This window comes from Muntiacus reevesi, chromosome 1 (assembly GCF_963930625.1).
Source record: "Muntiacus reevesi chromosome 1, mMunRee1.1, whole genome shotgun sequence".
Taxonomy (NCBI): Eukaryota; Metazoa; Chordata; class Mammalia; order Artiodactyla; family Cervidae; genus Muntiacus; species Muntiacus reevesi.
In genome coordinates, this window is record NC_089249.1 from 63300517 (window position 1) to 63317496 (window position 16980).

At 55.3% G+C, this 16980-nt stretch overlaps 1 protein-coding gene across 4 annotated transcripts; it reads right to left on the minus strand.

Annotated features, from left to right (window-relative positions):
• Positions 1–12117: 12117 nt before the first annotated feature.
• On the minus strand, positions 12118–15390 carry ARSA (arylsulfatase A). 4 transcript variants are annotated; one of them, XM_065924622.1, is made up of 9 exons: positions 15253–15390; positions 14642–14879; positions 14211–14451; positions 13912–14130; positions 13668–13837; positions 13225–13349; positions 13005–13132; positions 12639–12741; positions 12118–12550 (listed from the first exon to the last, which is right to left on the minus strand). In XM_065924622.1, exons 2-9 carry the CDS (start codon positions 14857–14859, stop codon positions 12231–12233), a joined length of 1524 nt encoding a protein of 507 aa, XP_065780694.1. In that variant the 5' UTR covers positions 14860–14879; positions 15253–15390; the 3' UTR covers positions 12118–12230. The 4 variants fall into 4 exon arrangements, with proteins under 4 accessions (XP_065780694.1, XP_065780711.1, XP_065780720.1 ...); XM_065924639.1 differs by having other exon boundaries at positions 14642–14765; positions 15253–15374; XM_065924648.1 differs by lacking the exon at positions 14642–14879 and having other exon boundaries at positions 15253–15363.
• Between the last annotated feature and the right edge of the window lie 1590 nt (positions 15391–16980).

Below are 16980 nucleotides of genomic sequence, written 5' to 3' on the forward strand. Positions count from 1 at the left end.
GGGGGCGGGGGGGCGAGGTGCCAGGGTGCAGGAACTGCGGTCTGAAGCCCCGCTGGGCTCCCGGTGCTGCCCTCCACCTCCACTCGCTTGGTCAGTGAGGAAGCCGAGGCCTGAGAAGGTCACGAGATGTGTGTGCTTTCCGCCTGCACTGGAGTGCCAGGCTGGGAGTGTGTGCAGGCTCATGAGTGTGCCCGCATGCTTGTGAATGCGTGTGTGAGACGGAGCAGGTGTCATTCTGCTTATGTCTTAAGACTGGTGTTTTAAAAATTCTCCACAGAGAGCCAGAAGGCAAGAGGTGACTCTTTGTCACATGCCCTGCCTCCTGGGGAAAGGGCTTCCATTGCTTCTGGCTCTGGGAGCATCCGCTCTCAGGCGCTGAGGTCAGCGTGGTGGTCCGTGCCTTCCCGAGGGTGGGCCTGCCTCCCCCCACACCCAAACCCAGGACAAGAGCAGCACAAGGAAGACCGCAGGTGCAGGGGATGGAAGGAGGAGGGCCAGTGAGACAGTCACCTGTGAAGGTCAGAGACGCCCGTCTGTAGAAACCGTGGGCCTCTACTCCAGTTGAGGGCAACCAACCCACAGCGGACACAGTCACAGCGTTAGGCGTCAGTGAGTGGCCCCTCGGCATCTGGGTGCCGGCCGCGCAGGCCAGGGCCCCGGCCCCGCAGAACCAGGAGACCCAGCGGAGCACCTGGGAGCCAGCTTCTGACCAAGTGAAGCTGAAAGGGGCGGAGCCCTGAGCGGCCCTCTGCCCCGGGCTCAGGCCGGCCCTTCCCTCGCCTCTCAGCCTCCCCACGCCCGGGGGCTCCGTTTCCCCAGCAGCCCCACCCGTGCCACTGGGCGCCGTGCTCCCCCCAGCTCCCCGCCGCGCCGCCGTCTCTGAGGCTGTCTGCCTGCCGGCTTGTGGGACAGCGACCTTCACGGGGCGCAGCTTCCTGTGCGGCCCTTGCCACGCCTGCCCGGCTCTCCGCCCCTGGCCTCCTTCCCTGACCTCAGTCACCTTCCGTCAGCCCCCCAGCTTCCGGGGGCCTCTCAGCCCTGCTCCCTCCGCGGGCTCACCATCTCCAGTTCCGCCGCGCTCCCCCTCACCGGCGCCCTCCCTGAGCTGGGCCGCGCCCAGCTGTCCTCCGGGAGCGCCCTCTGCCGGCCCCTGGGCAGCGGCCTCGAGGGATTCTGTCGCCGGGACCCTGAGTAGGGCGCGGAGGCGCGCAGGAACACGTGCCTGGTGGCTGCCGCAGACGCTTGGAACTCACACGAGCTTTCCCCCACGCGCCCGCATCCTCTTGGGTTGGCCGAAAGGTTCGTTCGGGTGTTTCATAAGCTGGTTTGGAAAACCAGAACAAACTTTTCAGCCGTCCCAATAGATTCTGTGCTTTATTGTCTTTTCCAGTTTCCTGAGCTGGAACCAGCCTAGACTCCCCTGCTGTCAGCTTCGCCCCGCCCATCAGCCCTAACACTGCCCCCTCACCTCCCACCTCCGCCTGGATCAAACCACCTGGGTCTCTGGGCGTCAAGCAGCTCCCTGCAGGCTCCCAGCCCCCACCTGCCACTGCAGGTCCACCGGGGCCTGCCACCAGAGCGGAGTCTTTAAACAGAAACCTGAGCAAGCCGCTTGCCCTCCTAATTCTGTGGCCATAATTCTGGTGGCTCTCAGCTGAACCTCCACCTGCCCTGTAGCTGCCCCCCTCCAGCCCCTCTTCCCTCCACCCCACTTCCGCCCTTGGAAACAGCTTTCTGTGGACATCTGCTGTCCTCTGCGTGTGCCTGGGTGATCTCCTACCCTCCCGGATGCGGGAGCCCTGGGCTCTGGGCCCTGCCTTCCCCTGGCAGAGGATGCCAACTGTGAGTCTAAGAGCATACGTGCATGCCAAGTCGCTTCAGTCGTGTCCGACTCTTTGCAACCCTGTGGACTGTAGCCTGCCAGACTCCTCTGTCCATGGGACTCTCCAGGCAAGAATACTGGAGTGGGTTGCCATGCCCTTCTCCAGGGGATCTTCCCGACCCAGGGATCAAACCCACGTCTTTTGTGTCTCCTACATTGGCAGGCAGGTTCTTTACCACTAGCGCCACCTGGGAAGCCAGAGAGCATGACATGGCTAATACTCCTTGTCCTCCCAGCGCCTGGTGCAGCGCCTGGCACACATGCTGGCACTCAGAGCCCTGAGTGGGGAGTGAGTAAGCCTCCCCTGCCAGGACTCTGCCTTCTGGAAATCCAGCCAAGGATAGCATCCTACATGAAAAGCTTTATAGACGTTCCTGTTTAAAATGTGGGAAGCAGGGACTTCCCTGGTGGTCCAGTAGTTAAGAATCCGCCTGCCGATGCAGGGGACACAGGATTGATCCCTGGTCCAGGAAGATCCCACGTGCTGTGGAGCAATTAAGCCCGTGTGCCACAGCTCCTGAGGCCACAGGCTCTAGGGTCCGTGCTCACAACAGGAGAGGCCACCGTGAGACAGCTGTGCACCCCAGGGGGAGCCCCGCTCCCCACAACTAAGAAAGCCTGCACGCAGCAACCAAGACCTAGTGCGGCCAGAAATAAGTAAATTTAAAAAAAGTTGAAAGCATAAAAATAATCTAAATATTGACCAATAGGGTTAACTGATTTAGGCTATAAATAAATAATTGGAATATTGTGCTGATTTGAAAAAAGTGTGCTTACAGATAATACGGGAAATATTTGTTATGTTGTTAAGGAAAAACAAATATGCAGAATCTATGCTAGAAACTACATTGAAAAAGACAAAGGAGACATGAAGGTTGCAGTCGTCACCGGAGGTGAGGCGGACGGCTTCTGTTCTTTTCTCCCTGCAGTGAACATGTCCTAGTTGTTTCAAGCATTATATGTTGCTATTAGGGACTCCCAAATGCAAATAGAAACACGCAAAAACTAAAAATAAAAAAGATAAACTCTACTATAAAAAGCTATTTTGGCCACAATGAAAGTACCCATTGTGGAGGATTCGGTGAGCTCGGCCAGGAGCCTGACAGCAGCACTCAGCAAGTCAGAGCTAGTCCCGTTTATCAACACCGTATGGAGTAGAATTTTTCTATTTTATTTTTTAAGCAGTATTTTTCCATTATAAAGAGTAGTACATGATTATTATAGAACATGTGGATACTGTAGAAAATAAAAGGAATATTAAAAAATCCTTATGTCTTTCCAACTTAAAAATGATTGCTAACATTTTGGTTTTTTTCTTTTCCCAGTTTCCTCCATATATGTGAGTTTTATTTTCTTTTCTTTGAGGCTAGAAGGAGACTGGGACAATCAAGGTATAATTTAAAGCAAAAAGATTAAGGCAGAGTAGCCAAGATCATTATAAAGTGAAGAATGGTGGTCTCAACTCAGAGTCTAGTTATGAAATACTGACCAAGAAGTTCATGATTCAAAATGTTAAGAAAAGGAGAAAAACATAATCAGATCTAAAAATACAATCTATAAGGTAAAGAAAAAAATACATGCACAACTGGGACTTTATATTCTTCATGTCATTAGCAACATTCTTTTTGAATGTTAATGGGAATATTTCAACAGGGGGTTAGGTGTGATACAAAGTATTGAGCTCTAAGAGAAAACCCCAGGAAGACAGTCTAGTAAGTCAGGGCGTTTCTTGTGCCACAGGAGGTCTGGAGGCTGACGTGGAGGGCATCGGGCACCTCTTGGTCCTGCGTCCCTAGTGTGTGGTCTTTGTCCTCATGGCTCCCTGAGGCTGCTGTGTCTGGGCTCACTGTGCTCAGTTCCAGGTAGGAGGACACGCAAAGGCAGAAGGGCAGGCAGCTGGTTTGGTAAAAGCCCCACTGTGTGCTGTAGTGAGGAGTGGGCAAGAGTGAGGCAGAGAGGGAGCAAAAGCAGCGTAAGGTCCATCCTTAAGGCTGGGTGCCCTTCCCTGATGCATCTCCCGAAGGTGGGAAGCTAGAACATTGACCTGCTGGCTCCCAGCCCTAGCTGGTTGAGGGCCACCCCAGGAGGGCTCACCCCTTGCCCTTCAGAGCGTCTCACGCGAGGGCTGAGAGCAGAATGAAGAAGTCCCCTTGGGACCACCTAGCCGGCCACAGCCAAGCTCAGGACCCCTGCCTGGGCTTCTGATCCTTTACAGCTGAGTAGCCATCCTGACATTGTCAAAAGAAGCACAGAGAGCAAAACCTGCTGAGGGGCCTCCAGGTACCACCTTCCCCCCAGGCTGAGGGTGACTGAGAGTAAATGGCACCCCTAAAGACAGGCCATTGAGGAGCACGGCCTTGGTGCTGAGCAGAGCAGTGGTACTAGGCCCCCATTCCTGAGACGGTGCCCTGCGCTGGCCTCACCTGGTGTGCAGGTGTGAACACAGGTGCGTGTGAGACAGGAGTTGGTGCCCAGCATACGTCTCTCCTCCGATGTGTCCCTGCTCCGGCCTGGGTCTTGTGCTCTGGAATTAGCACAGGACCCGGCACACAGGCCCGTCTCCCGCCTTGGCTCCTGCCCTGTGGCAGCATCCGGAGTCCACAGTCAGCGGCACCGAGTCCCACGCCCTCTCCCCGTGAGTGAAGTGCAGCTTTGCAGGGAGGAGGACAGAGCAATTTAGCCCTAAAAGCTGCCTCAGCCATCATTGGGGTTGATGACAAGACAACTTTGACTTTTATTTATTTCCTTTGTGCAAATTTAGAGCAGACAAGAGCAGCCAGCTCCTGGCATCTGTCTGGCAGGAAGGGGCCTGGCTCCCACCCTGTGTAGACTCCCACCCTCAACAGAAGCAGCTCACCACACTCGCACTCCGCTGCCCGCAGAGAACCCGAACCCCAAGAGCAGGAGCCCCTGTGCTCCCCTGGGCCCCCAGCCCCGGGCTGGCTCTGCTGGTGGCGAGCTGACCCCTTCCCTTGCTCTCTGGGCCCCAACCACCTGGGGATCCACTTCTGGGCGAGACAGGGGGCTGGACTGATGGTCCCTCCAGGCTGGAGGGGGCTGTGGTCCCCAGAGACCCGGGTGCCCCCTGGGGAGGGCAGGCTCTGGAGATCCAGTTGGTGAGGCCACTCACGCCACAGTCTTGTAGGGTCTGCAAGACAGGGGGAGCTTGCACCCTTGCTGAGGAACCTAGGCCCAGCCAGACTCCCCCCCACCCCAGGGCCCTGTCATCTTGGACCCTCCCCACCCCGTGTCCCCTCTGCCCTCTGCTCCCCCTCCCTGGGGCTGTTCCTCTGAGCAGAGGGACTCCACTCGTCCTCCTGGCAGGGTAGGTGGGGGGCGGCGGGGCAGGCTTGTGCCTTGGCCCCCGGGGCTGTGACCACCTGAGGGGGTCTCCACGCAGAGGAGCCCAGGAGGCTGGGGGCACAAACGCACGCCTCCTCCCTCTGCGACTGCTGCCCCTTCGGCAGGCCAGCGGTCGGGGGGTTGGCAGGACTCTCCAGATGTCCCGGGCGGTGTGCAGGTGTGACGAAGGTCAGGGTCGGATGCAGGAGGCACGGTGAGTGCAGACCCCGGCGGGGGGCAGGCACACCCACCTGGTTGTCAGGCCCCCCTCAGAGTGAGCTGCAGGCCCTGCCTGGGTACCCTAACCAGGACGCATGACTTCTGGGACAAAACATTCAGAGAAGAGGTGGAATTCATTCTATTCCATGGAGATGCCCCCTTTTGCTTCCCCTTCTGGCCACTTGGGGGACACACAAGCACCTGAGCAAAGAGGGGCAATGGGAAGGCCAGGGGAGGGTGGTCTCCCTGCAGTCATGGTCAAGGTCAAGGTCAGGGGGTGGGGGCAGATGTGGTGATGTCGGGACCCCTCCTTTCCTTCCCACCGTGGCACCCACAGCCTGTTCTGTTCATCCCAACACAAGTAGCTCCTTGCAGAGGGGCCTGGGCTCCCTGAGGAAGCCGCTTAAGGGGCGTGGATGGTCTTAGGCTCACAGGGAAAGGGCTGTTGCTTTTTTTTTTTTTTTTTTTTAATTACTTTTAGCTTTTGACAGTGTCGAGTCTCTGTTGCGCCGAAGGTTTTTTCTCTAGTTGTGGCAAGCGGGGGCTCCTCTGTCGCTGTGGCGTACGGTTTCCCATTGCTGCGGCTTCTCCTGTTGCAGAGCGCAGGCAGGAGGGCACAGGCTCAGTAGTCGCGGCTCAGCCGCCCCGTGGCATGTGGGACCTTCCCAGACCAGGGATCGAATCCATGCCTCCTGTATTGCCTGGTGAATTCTTTACCATTTAGCCACCAAGGAAGCCCAGAGCTGCTTTTCAAACCAACAGCAGCAGAGCGGGGACATGTTGGACAGCATCTGGGTTCGTTAAATGCATGTATAATGTGTGAGTGTGTGTCTATGTCGGGTATGCATGCCTGTTTGTGGGTGCACGTCCGCATACCGGTGCCTGTATGAAGAGAGTGCATCGCACTAACACAGCTACAATGATGAGAAACAAGGTTTTCTGCTCTCAAAGCATCATAGCAAACCCAGCGTGGAGGGGAGGGGAGGGGAGGGGAGGGGAGAGCCTCGCTCACACGCTGAGTGCCCTGCCTCAGGTCTCGGCAGACAGGGAGGCAGCCCTGATTGCTTCAGTTACTACCTCAGCCCAAAGTTATGCTTCTGTGAGACCAAGGACTCTTCCTTTGTGGCATTTATAATGGGTAATTTTTTTTTATTGATATAACTGATAGTCATGATTAAATTTTCGTTTCCATTGAACTATAAAATCTTTTGTTCAGTTGCTCAGTCGTGTCCGACTCTGTAGCCCCATGGACTGCAGCACACTAGGCCTCCCTGTCCGTCACCAACTCCTGGAGTTTGCTCAAACTCATGTCCATTGAGTTGGTGATGCCATCCAACCATCTCGTCCTCTGTCATCTCCTTCTCCTGTCTTCAATCTTTCCCAGCATCAGGGTCTTTTCTGATGGGTCAGCTCTTCACATCAGGGGCCAAAGAACTGGAGTTTCAGCTTCAGCATTAGTCCTCCCAATGAATATTCAGGACTGATTTTCTTTAGGATGGACTGGTTGGATCTCCTTGCTGTCCAAGGGACTCTCAAGAATCTTCTCCAACACCACACTTCAAAAGCATCAATTCTTTGATGCTCAACCTTCTTTATGGTCCGACACTCACATCCATACATGACTACTGGAGAAATCATAGCTTTGATTATACGAACCTTTGCCAGCAAAGTAATGTCTCTGCTTTTTAATATGCTGACTAGGTTTGTCATAGCTTTTCTTCCAAGGAACAAGTGTCTTAATTTCATGGCTGCAGTCACCATCTGAAGTGATTTTGGAGCCCAACAAAATAAAGTCTGTCACTGTTTCCATTGTTTCCCCAGCTATTTGCCATGAAGTGATGGGACCAGAGGCCATCATGATCTTCTTTTTTTGAATGCTGATTCTTGAGCCAACTTTTTCACTCTCCTCTTTCACTTTCATCAAGAGGCTCTTTAGTTCCTCTTTCTGACATAGGGTGGTGTCATCTGCTTAGCTGAAGTTACTGATATTTCTCCCTGATTCTTGACTCCAGCTTATGCTTCATCCAGCCTGGCATTTCACATGATGTACTCTGCAGAGAAGTTAAATAAGCAGGGTGATAATATATAGCCTTGATGCACTCCTTTCTCAATTTGGAACCAGTCTGTTGTTCCATGTTCAGTTCTAACTGTTGCTTCTTGACCTGCATACAGATTTCTCAGGAGGCAGGTAAGGTGGTCTGGTATTTCCAACTCTTTAAGAATTTTACACAGCTTGTTGTGATCCACACAGTCAAAGGCTTTAGTGTACTCAATGAAACAGAAGTAGATGTTTTTCTGGAATTCTCTTGCTTTTTCTATGCTTTTTTTATGATCCAACGGATGTTGGCAATTTGATCTCTGGTTCCTCTGCTTTTTCTTTTTCTTTTTTTCCCTCTGCTTTTTCTAAATCTTGCTTGTACATCTGGAAGTTCTCAGTTCAGGTACTGTTGAAGTCTAGCCTGGCAAATTTTGAGCATTACTTTGCTAGCATGTGAGATGAATGCAATCGTGCGGTAGTTTGAACATTCTTTGGCATTGTCCTTCATTGGAATTAGAATGAAAACCGATCTTTTCTAGTCCTGTGGCCACTGCTGAGTTTTCCAAATTTAATGGCATATTGAGTGCAGCACTTTCACAGCATCATCTTTTAGGATTTGAAATATCTCAACGGGAATTCCATCACCTCCACTAGCTTTGTTTGTAGTGATGCTTCGTGCATCACTTGACTGCACTCCAAGATGTCTGGCTCTAGGTGAGTGATCACACCATCGTGGTTATCTGGGTCATTAAGATCTGTTTTGTATAGTTCTTTTGTGTATTCTTGCTACTTCTTAATATCATCTGCTTCTGTTAGGTCCATACTGTTTCTGTTCATTATTGTGCCCATCTTTGCGTGAAATGTTCCCTTGGTAGCTCTAATTTTCTTGAAGAGGTCTCTAGTCTTTTTTCCATTGTTCACTTAGGAAGGCTGTCTTATCTCTCCTTGCTGTTCTTTGGAACTCTGCATTCAAATGGGTATATCTTTCCTTTTCTCCTTTGCCTTTTGCTTCTCTTCTTTTCTCACCTATTTGTAAGGCCTCCTCAGACAACCATTTTGCCTTTTTGCATTTTTCCCCCTCTAGGGGATGGTTTTGGTCAACACCTCCTGTACAATATTATGAACCTCTATCCATAGTTCTTCAGGCACTGTATCAGATCTAATCTCTTGGATGCATTTGTCACTTCTACTGTATAATCATAAGGGATTTGATTTACACAACTAGTAAAGAATCATCCGCCTGCAATGAAGGAGACCCCAGTTCAATTCCTGGGTTGGGAAGATCTGCTGGAGAAGGGATAGGCTACCCACTCCTATATTCTCGGGCTTCCCTGGTGGCTCAGCTGGTAAAGAATCTGCCTGCAATGCAGGAGACCTGGGTTTGATCCCTGGGTTGGGAAGATTCTCTGGAGAAGGGACCAGTTACCCACTCCAGTAGTCTGTCGTGGAGAATTCCATGGACTATACAGTCCATGGGATTGCAAAGAATCAGACAAGACTGAGCAATTTTCACCTTCATACCTGAATGGTCTAGTGGTTTTCCCTACTTTCTTCAATTTAAGTCTGAATTTTGCAATAAGAAGTTCATGATCTGAGCCACAGTTAGCTCCTGGTCTGGTTTTTGCTGACTGTATAGAGTTTCTCCATCTTCAGCTGCAACGTTATCAGTTCAGTTCAGCCGCTCAGCTGTGTCCGACTCTTTGCAACCCCACAGACTGCAGCATGACAGGCTTCCCTGCCCATCACCAACTCCAGGAGCCTGCACAAACTCACGTCCATTGAGTCCGTGATGCCATCCAACCATCTTATCCTCTATCATCCCCTTCTCCTCCTGCCTTCAATCTTTCCCAGCATCAGGGTCTTTTCAAATGAGTCAGCTCTTCGCATCAGGTGGATTGGAGCTTCAGCTTCAGCATCAGTCCTTCCAATGAATAATCAGGACTGATTTCCTTTAGGATTGACTGGTTTGATCTCCTTGGAGTCCAAGGGACTCTCAAGAGTCTTTTCCAACACCACAGTTCAAAAGCATCAATTATTTGATGTTCAGCTTTCTTTGTGGTCCAACTCTCACATCCATACATGACTACTGGAAAAACCATAGCTTTGACTAGATGGACCTTTGTCAGTAATGTCTCTACTTTTTAATATGCTGTCTAAGTTGGTCATAGCTGCTCTTCCAAGGAGCAAGTGTCTTTTAATTTCATGGCTGCAGTCACCATCTGAAGTGACTTTGGAGCCCAAGAATATAAAAAGTCTGTCACTGTTTCCATCGTTTCCCCATCTCTTTACCATGAAGTGATGGAACTGGATGCTATGATTTTTTTTTTTTTAATGTTTTTAAGCCAGCTTTTTCATCCTCCTCTTTCACTTTCATCAAGAGGCTCTTTAGTTCCTTTTCGCTTTCTGCCATAAGGGTGGTGTCATAAGGACACAAATCTCAAGTGTGTAGCCTCAGTGATTTATGCATGTGTACACACCACGTTTCTAGCCCTTAGTCAAGGAGGGGAACTTCAGTAGCATCTGATGGTTCCCTCTTGTTGTACCCAGTCAATTCCCACACACCAAAACCTGGGGAGTCTAGGTTTCTTTGCACTGAACTCCACTCTGTCTGGGTGCTCAGGATTGATGCTCATCTCCTTTGCGAGACATTAAGCACCACAGGAGGGGGACTTCCCTGGTGGTCCAGTGGCTAAGACTTCACACTCCCAATGCAGGGGTCCTGGGTTCGATCCCTGGTGCAGGAACTACATCTGCATGGTACAACTAAAAATTCAAATGACATAAAGATCCCACATACCAAAATGAAAATCCTGTGTGCTGCAACTATGATCCAGTGCAGCCAAATAAATATATGTTTAATTAAAAAAAAAAAAAAACCCACAGGAGCAGGGGTGAGTCCCTTCTATTGATCCATACCCCAGCCCTATGCCAGTAAAGATTTGTGGAACTAATGAAGTGATGCTCAAAACCCAGCTGGACAACAAGGTGCCTGCAGGCTGTGCCTGAGTATTGGCATCCGTTCAGTCTTGCTGGAGTTTGGACGTGATACAGAAATCGTGCACCTGCTTCCATTCCTCTCTGTCCTCATCCTGAAACCAAGGCACCCTGAGGTGACTGCAGGCCCCCTGGAGGAGAGGTTGCAGGCTGCAGGGGTTGGGTATGTCCAGAGCACTTGTGCACATGGGTCCTCCCTATGCCAGCCTCAGAGGGGCAGTTCCAGGATGCAGTGGGATTTGGGCATGGTTAGTGCAGTGCCCAAGTGAGACGAGAAGTGATGGGTCACATGGAGAACACAGAAGGGGCCCCTGCACCTAGATACATGTTCACATGTCCCATTCACATGTCCAACCAGAAAGACTGCTTCTGGCTGCAAGTAACAGACAAGCCTACTGAGGCTGGTTTGTCTTCTCATACCATGAGCTCAGAGGTACACAGCTGGGGACGCTGATTAGCGGCTGCACAGTGTCTGGTCAGGGCCAGCGATGACACAGCATTGTCCTCACCATCTCCGAGGATGATGCTGAACAAGACCCTGGGCTCCAGCAGATGCCGTGAGCTTTCTCTGACAAGGATCCTCGGTTACACACCCTTCTCGGGCCAGTCACTGGATTGTGAGTGGCTAAGACTGGCTACTACTCTCCTGGGACTAGGAGAGGCTGCACCCGAGAGGTCAAGGGGTCTCAGCCCACCAACAAGAGGGTGGAATCCCTCAGTAGAAAGGGGATGGCTGTTTGGTCTACCATGAAGACAGGACACCCACTTCAGGGTCCTGAGCACGGTCCTCTTCTCACTCAACCATGAGGGAGCGGGGGGACCTGACATCAGTACACACACAGGTGACCCATGTGGGCTACACGCCACTGGGCAGATGCGTGCGGTGGGCAGTCAGGGGGCGCTTTCTTCAGAGAAGGTGCCAGACAGTGTCAAGGATGGGCATCTTGGCCAGCTGCCAGGGCTAAGGGACGAGGGCATGGGTGAGACATGGCAGGGCACTCGAGGAGTCTGGGTTCTGAGCACAATGGGAAGCCTGCAGTTGTGAGCAGATGGAGCCAAACCGGCACGTCTCTTAAGAGGTTACTTTGGTGGAGAATGGCTCCTGTGAGGGCAGAGGTGAAGCCAGGAGATTGGAAATGTGTGTGCAGGTGGGAAACATGGAGCTTTGGAGGAGACACTGGAGGCCGAGGGCAAGTCTCTGGAGCTGCTGCTGTGCCTTCCGAGTGCGGACCCCCAGCCCACGTCACCACGCCGGCTGACCACTCCACCATGTAGGATGTGCAGCTCCTCACCCAACTTCAGACAGCCTTCTAAGAGCCAGGCAGGTCTGGTTCCTGTGCTTCTCTGCCAGGGAAAACCTGGCTCTTATGGGCGCTGTGTGCTCAGGGTCTGCTCTCCGCCACTCTCTCGCCCCCTCCCCACCCTCTCCTGGCACACAGAAGCCCCTAGTGCTGCTCCCGTGAACGCTGTGCCCACACTCACCACCACGCTTGTCTACACTGACACAAGCAATCACCAGGGGGAGGAAGGTGGCTTTCTCTCGGGCTGGGTGACCTCAGGCAAGTCTCCCCATGCCTCAGGTTCCTCATTTGTAACAGGGAGAGAAACACCCAGCTCAGGGCTATCACAAGGATCACATGAATTATCACACAAGTGTCAGCTGGTGTTATTAGCGTTCTCAGGTACAAACCACCTCCACACTCCCACAGCACAGCCAGGAACCATCAGTGCCCCAGCTGGCCTCCGTCTGCGCCCTCAGGGCTGGAACTCGGGGCAGTGGCAGCAGGACGGCCGGGGGGTGCAGCTGGGCTGACAGCAGACCTGCAGGGCAGGGTCCTCGCCCCGGGCCATCTGGCTGGGCCCGAAGGTCATGGCAGCATCAAACTGGGCCTTGAGCAGCTGAAGTTGCTTCAGTGCCTGCAGCGCCTCTGGGGCGACCTCATCCACACCCCCCAGAAGGTTGTAGTTCTCACCAGGGTCCTCAGAGAGGTCAAAGAGCAGCGGAGGCTCATGGGCAGTCAGAGGACTAGAGGCGTGGCAGGCAGGGTCCGCGGTGGTGTCGCTGTGGACAGAGCCTGGGGAGGGGCACACACCTGTGCACCGGGCAGGGGGGTGGGCTTGGGGGCTGGGAGGGGTGGGCGGGGCTGGGGCAGAGGAGGTTACCCTGGGTGAAGAAGTGTGCCTTGTACTTCCCGCTCCGCACAGCATAGACCCCTCGGACCTCATCCGGGTAGGCCGAGTAGAAGAAGAGGGTGTGCCGGGGGCTCTGGGGGCAGAGTCAGGGGGGTCTGCACGTGCCCAGCACTGTCTGCTCCGTGCTGGGCCCTGGGCGTGCAGTGGCTCCCTGCCCACCCAGAAGCCCCCGGTCGGCATCACTACGATGCAGCTCGACAGAGGGTTCACCTGGCCCCACGGACTTCAGGGGCTGCCTGCACTCACTCCTGGGGAGGGTGAGTGGCTGGTGGGGGTGGGGGAAGGGAGGTCAGGAGGGGGGTCGGGGAGCTGTGGCTGTGTGCTCACGGGCCCTACCTTGCCGGTGCCCGACAGCAGAGGGCTGAGGTCAACGCCATCCAAGGTGATGTTGGGTAGTGGGGCCCCCGCCAGGGCGGCCAGGGTGGGCAGCAGGTCCAGGGAACTGGCCAGCTCATGGGTCACACCTGGGAGTAGAGGGTTGTACAGTCACTCCATTTGTGATTAGGGCCGGGAAGATGAGACCAAGAGTCCAGGAGCAGAAGGCCTGAAAACTGACCGGGAGCGATGTGACCTGGCCAGAAGGCCAAGGCAGGCTCTCGGACGCCCCCTTCAAAAGTGGTTCCCTTTCCGCATCGCAGGAGGCCAGAGCAGCCACCGTGGGACATCCGCATCGTCTCAGGTCTGGGACACACAGGGAGGACGTCAGCAATGAGAAGCCCAGGGTTTCCAGCTTGCCTCGGGGACCCCAGCCCCAGACTGATAAGTCACACATTTTGCCCAGAAACGGCCAGCATGTGCCCGTCCACTCCCTGTCCTCCCAAGACCAGCACCTCCATGTACTCACAGCCGCCAGCCTCCCACATGCACGTGGGTGTCACCACATATGGCCAGCAACTCCCGAGACCCCCTTAGCCCACTAGGTTCTTGGCCAGCATCAACATGGGAAGACCCAGGGCCCTGTGGGGGGTCGACCAGCACCCCTCTGCCTCTGCCAAGTACCCGTTGTCTGCAGTGAAGAAGACGAGCGTCTCTCCGAGCAGCCCCAGGTCCCCCACAGCTGTCATCAGGGCCCCCACAGCCGCATCCAGCTCCATCAGGGAGTCCCCAAATGGCCCTCGGCCTGAGTGCCCGGGAAAGTTCTGCCCACTGAACTGGGGGTAGTGGGTGTGCTGGGGATGGAGACTGGAGTTAGCACCAGGTCGGGTTCATGGGGAGCCCGGGCGGAGGGGCCACAGTCACTCACATGGGAGGCGTAGTACAGGAAGAATGGGCGGCCTTGGCGCTGGGCATCAGTCATGAGGTCACGGGCAAAGGCCACGTAGCGGGCCTCGAGTCCAGGCAGCCAAGGGGGCTGCGCCTCCACCGACAGGTTGGCTAACAGCGGGACAGGGACCAGGCCCTGGTCACAGGTGCCGTCGCAGGGGGTGGCCGGCGGGAAACAGGTCAGGTTCTGGCAAGGGCCCTGAGGGAGCAGCTCCTTCAGCAGTCTAGACTGTGGGGTGGGGCTCTGGGGTCAAGGGGAAGGATCCTGGTGGTGCCTACCTGGTCATGGGAGTACGGGATGCCCAGGAATCGATGGAAGCCATGGTGGGGGGGCAGAAAGGCCCCCTCAGGCCCCACCCCAAGGTGCCACTTGCCAGCTATCCCTGTGAGGTAGCCTTGGGCAGCCAGGACCTCAGCCAAGGTCACCTCCTCCAGGGGCAGGCCCCCTCGGGAGCTGGGCTCCAGAACTCCAGGGTATAAGCCCATCCGAACTGGGAGTCGGCCGGTCAGGAGGGCAGCCCTACAGGGCAAGTCAGAGTCCGTGCGACAGAGCAAAACCGAGATGCATACAAGAAGGGGAGAGAGGAGAAAAACAAAGAGATATGAATTTCTCCATAGAGACAGACACCCTGCTCCTCTCTCTGCACTCCAGAGTGAATCTGGGAGGAACCAAATGGTCAGGGGTGAGGGCTGCCAGTTTCCTTCCTCACCGGGAGGGTGTGCACAGAGACACAGGCACATAGAAGTCGGTGAACCGAAGACCCCCTGCGGCCAACTGGTCCAGATTGGGGGTGGTGGAACTGGGGTGCCCATAGGAGCCCAGGTCCCCGTAGCCTAGGTCATCAGCAAAGATCAGCAGGATGTTAGGTGGGCTGGCAGCAGCCAGGCCTGCGGCCAAGGCCAGAGTAAGGGTCCACAGAGCCTCCATGGCTCACCGCACAGACAGGCCTGTAACAGAGACCCTTGGGAGAGAAGGCAAACTGGCTCCCGCAAGCTCTAACCCCGAGACCCCAGATCCAAGCACTACCCACCCCCAGACTCGGACATTAACCTCCCCCAAGAACCCAGGCTCAGGCACCACCCTCCGCTGAAACCCCAGACCCAAATACTCCCTCGACAGAGACAACCCCTTTCCAGCTGACTCGGCACCCGGAGACCCTCGACCCCAACAAAACCCAGGAGCCTGTAGCCTGGGATCTAAATCCCTGGAGACCCTCAAGGGCCAGGACACCTTCAGACTCTCAGGCGGAGATCTGACCCTCTTCTGCTAAAGGTCCCGCCTAGGCTCGTGGTCAGGGGGCAGAAATCCCAGAACACTGACCCGCGGGGGCCCACGAAGCGGAACAAAAGCAGTTCAGGACCGAGGAGGGGGTAAGTGCGGGACACCGGGCAGCCGGGCCCTCCTTGGGCGCTTCCGCCTCGGCCCGGCCCGGCCCCGCCCCGCCCCCTGACCCGTGACTCCCGCGCGGCCCGCCCCGGGGCGGGGCACGGCGCTGGGAGGGGCGGGCCGCGCGGAAGGGGCGGGGCACGGCGCTAGCGGGGGCGGGGCCTGTTCCGACCTGGAGCGCAGCGGGGTCTCGGCTGGGCGGCAGGTGGCGGCTGCGCCCGGGTTTGCGCCCCGAGGCCTTTGGCGCTGGAGGCGGGCGCGCGCGTGAGGTGCGCGCAGGACGGATCCTAGTGTTGGGGCTCGGCGCGCTAGTGTTCCTTAAAGGCCCTGAGCCTGGAGAGTGTCGAATGAGCAAATCGAAACGGAAACCGTGGAGTCCGCGGGCTGCTGGCTTTTCCTTCAACGCTATGTTTAGTGTTTTCTTAAGACAGATCAAAAATTCTTTCCAACCCTCCATTCGTGTGTGTGTGGTGGGGGTGTGGTGGGCCGTGTGTCTGTGTGTGTGTGGGGTGTGTGTGTGATGTGTTTGTGGTGGCGATGTGTGTGTGGTGTGTGTTTGTGGTGTGTGTGTGTGCGGGGTGTGTGTGTGGTGTGTTTGTGGTGTGTGTGTGTGCGGGGTGTGTGTGGGGGGGTGTGATGTGTGTGTGCGGGGTGTGTGTGGTGTGTTTGTGTGCGGGGGGTGTGTGTGTGGGGTGTGGTGTGTGTGTGATGTGTGTGTGTGCGGGGTGTGTGTGTGGTGTGTTTGTGGTGTGTGTGTGTGCGGGGTGTGTGTGTGGGGGGTGTGATGTGTGTGTGCGGGGTGTGTGTGGTGTGTTTGTGTGCGGGGGGTGTGTGTGTGGGGTGTGGTGTGTGTGTGATGTGTGTGTGTGCGGGGTGTGTGTGTATGGGGTGTGATGTGTGTGTGCGGGGTGTGTGTGGTGTGTTTGTGGTGTGTGTGTGTGTGTGTTGGGGGTGTGTGGTGGGGCATCTGGAGGGTGGTGTCTTCTCTGCATCCGGGTCACACCAATGGGAAGGGCTCATCCAAAGAGATGACGGCGGTGGCTCCATCACTGGACAGCCTTGTACGAATGACTTCACGGTTTTGGTCCCGATTGTTTACCTTTTTCAAAGTAAGAGAGCGCCCCAGGAGGAGGTTAGGTGGGTATCTTACTCAGATACCCCAAGATCAGTGCCTCCCTGAGAGTGCCTCCCCACAGCAGCTCCCCTAGGACATCTCTTCCCTGGAACCCTCCCCAGGGCAGCTCTCTGGCCTCAGGCTCCCCATCAGGGTCGGATCTCAGGACCAGCAGGATGTGGGCTGCTGTTGCGGAGGGCTTCTCATATTTCCTGCCCCTGGAGCCAGCGGGAGCGTGAACAGAGTCCTTGAAAGGCCTCTGGTCACTGGGGTGCGGCCAAGACACAGCTCCCACTGAAGCCCAGCTGTGGAGCTGGCATTTTCCTGGTGAAATATGAAAGCTACGACTAGAGGCAGTAGGAAGGAGCAGAATTTGAAGGGCAGGGACTCCCTGAGACGGGGCTGGGCCCCAGGCTGCTGCCGGCCTTGTCGGGAATTGAAGGGGCCTCTGTGAACCAGCCCCGTGGTGTCACACTCCAGTACCGCTTCTGTGCCTGTGCGTGGGAGCAGTATGGGGTGGGTGGCCAGGACAGAAAGTTTCTCCATGG

Excerpts from the sequence above, each read along its gene's own strand:
- ARSA (XM_065924622.1), bottom strand. The coding sequence starts at position 14,859 with ATGGAGGCTCTGTGGACCCTTACTCTGGCCTTGGCCGCAGGCCTGGCT. Across the intron at positions 13,133-13,224 it reads GCCAGGTCACATCGCTCCCG|GTGTGACCCATGAGCTGGCC; the intron begins GTCAGTTTTCAG and ends CTCTACTCCCAG. Across the intron at positions 12,742-13,004 it reads TGCTGTCGGGCACCGGCAAG|AGCCCCCGGCACACCCTCTT; the intron begins GTAGGGCCCGTG and ends CTCTGCCCCCAG.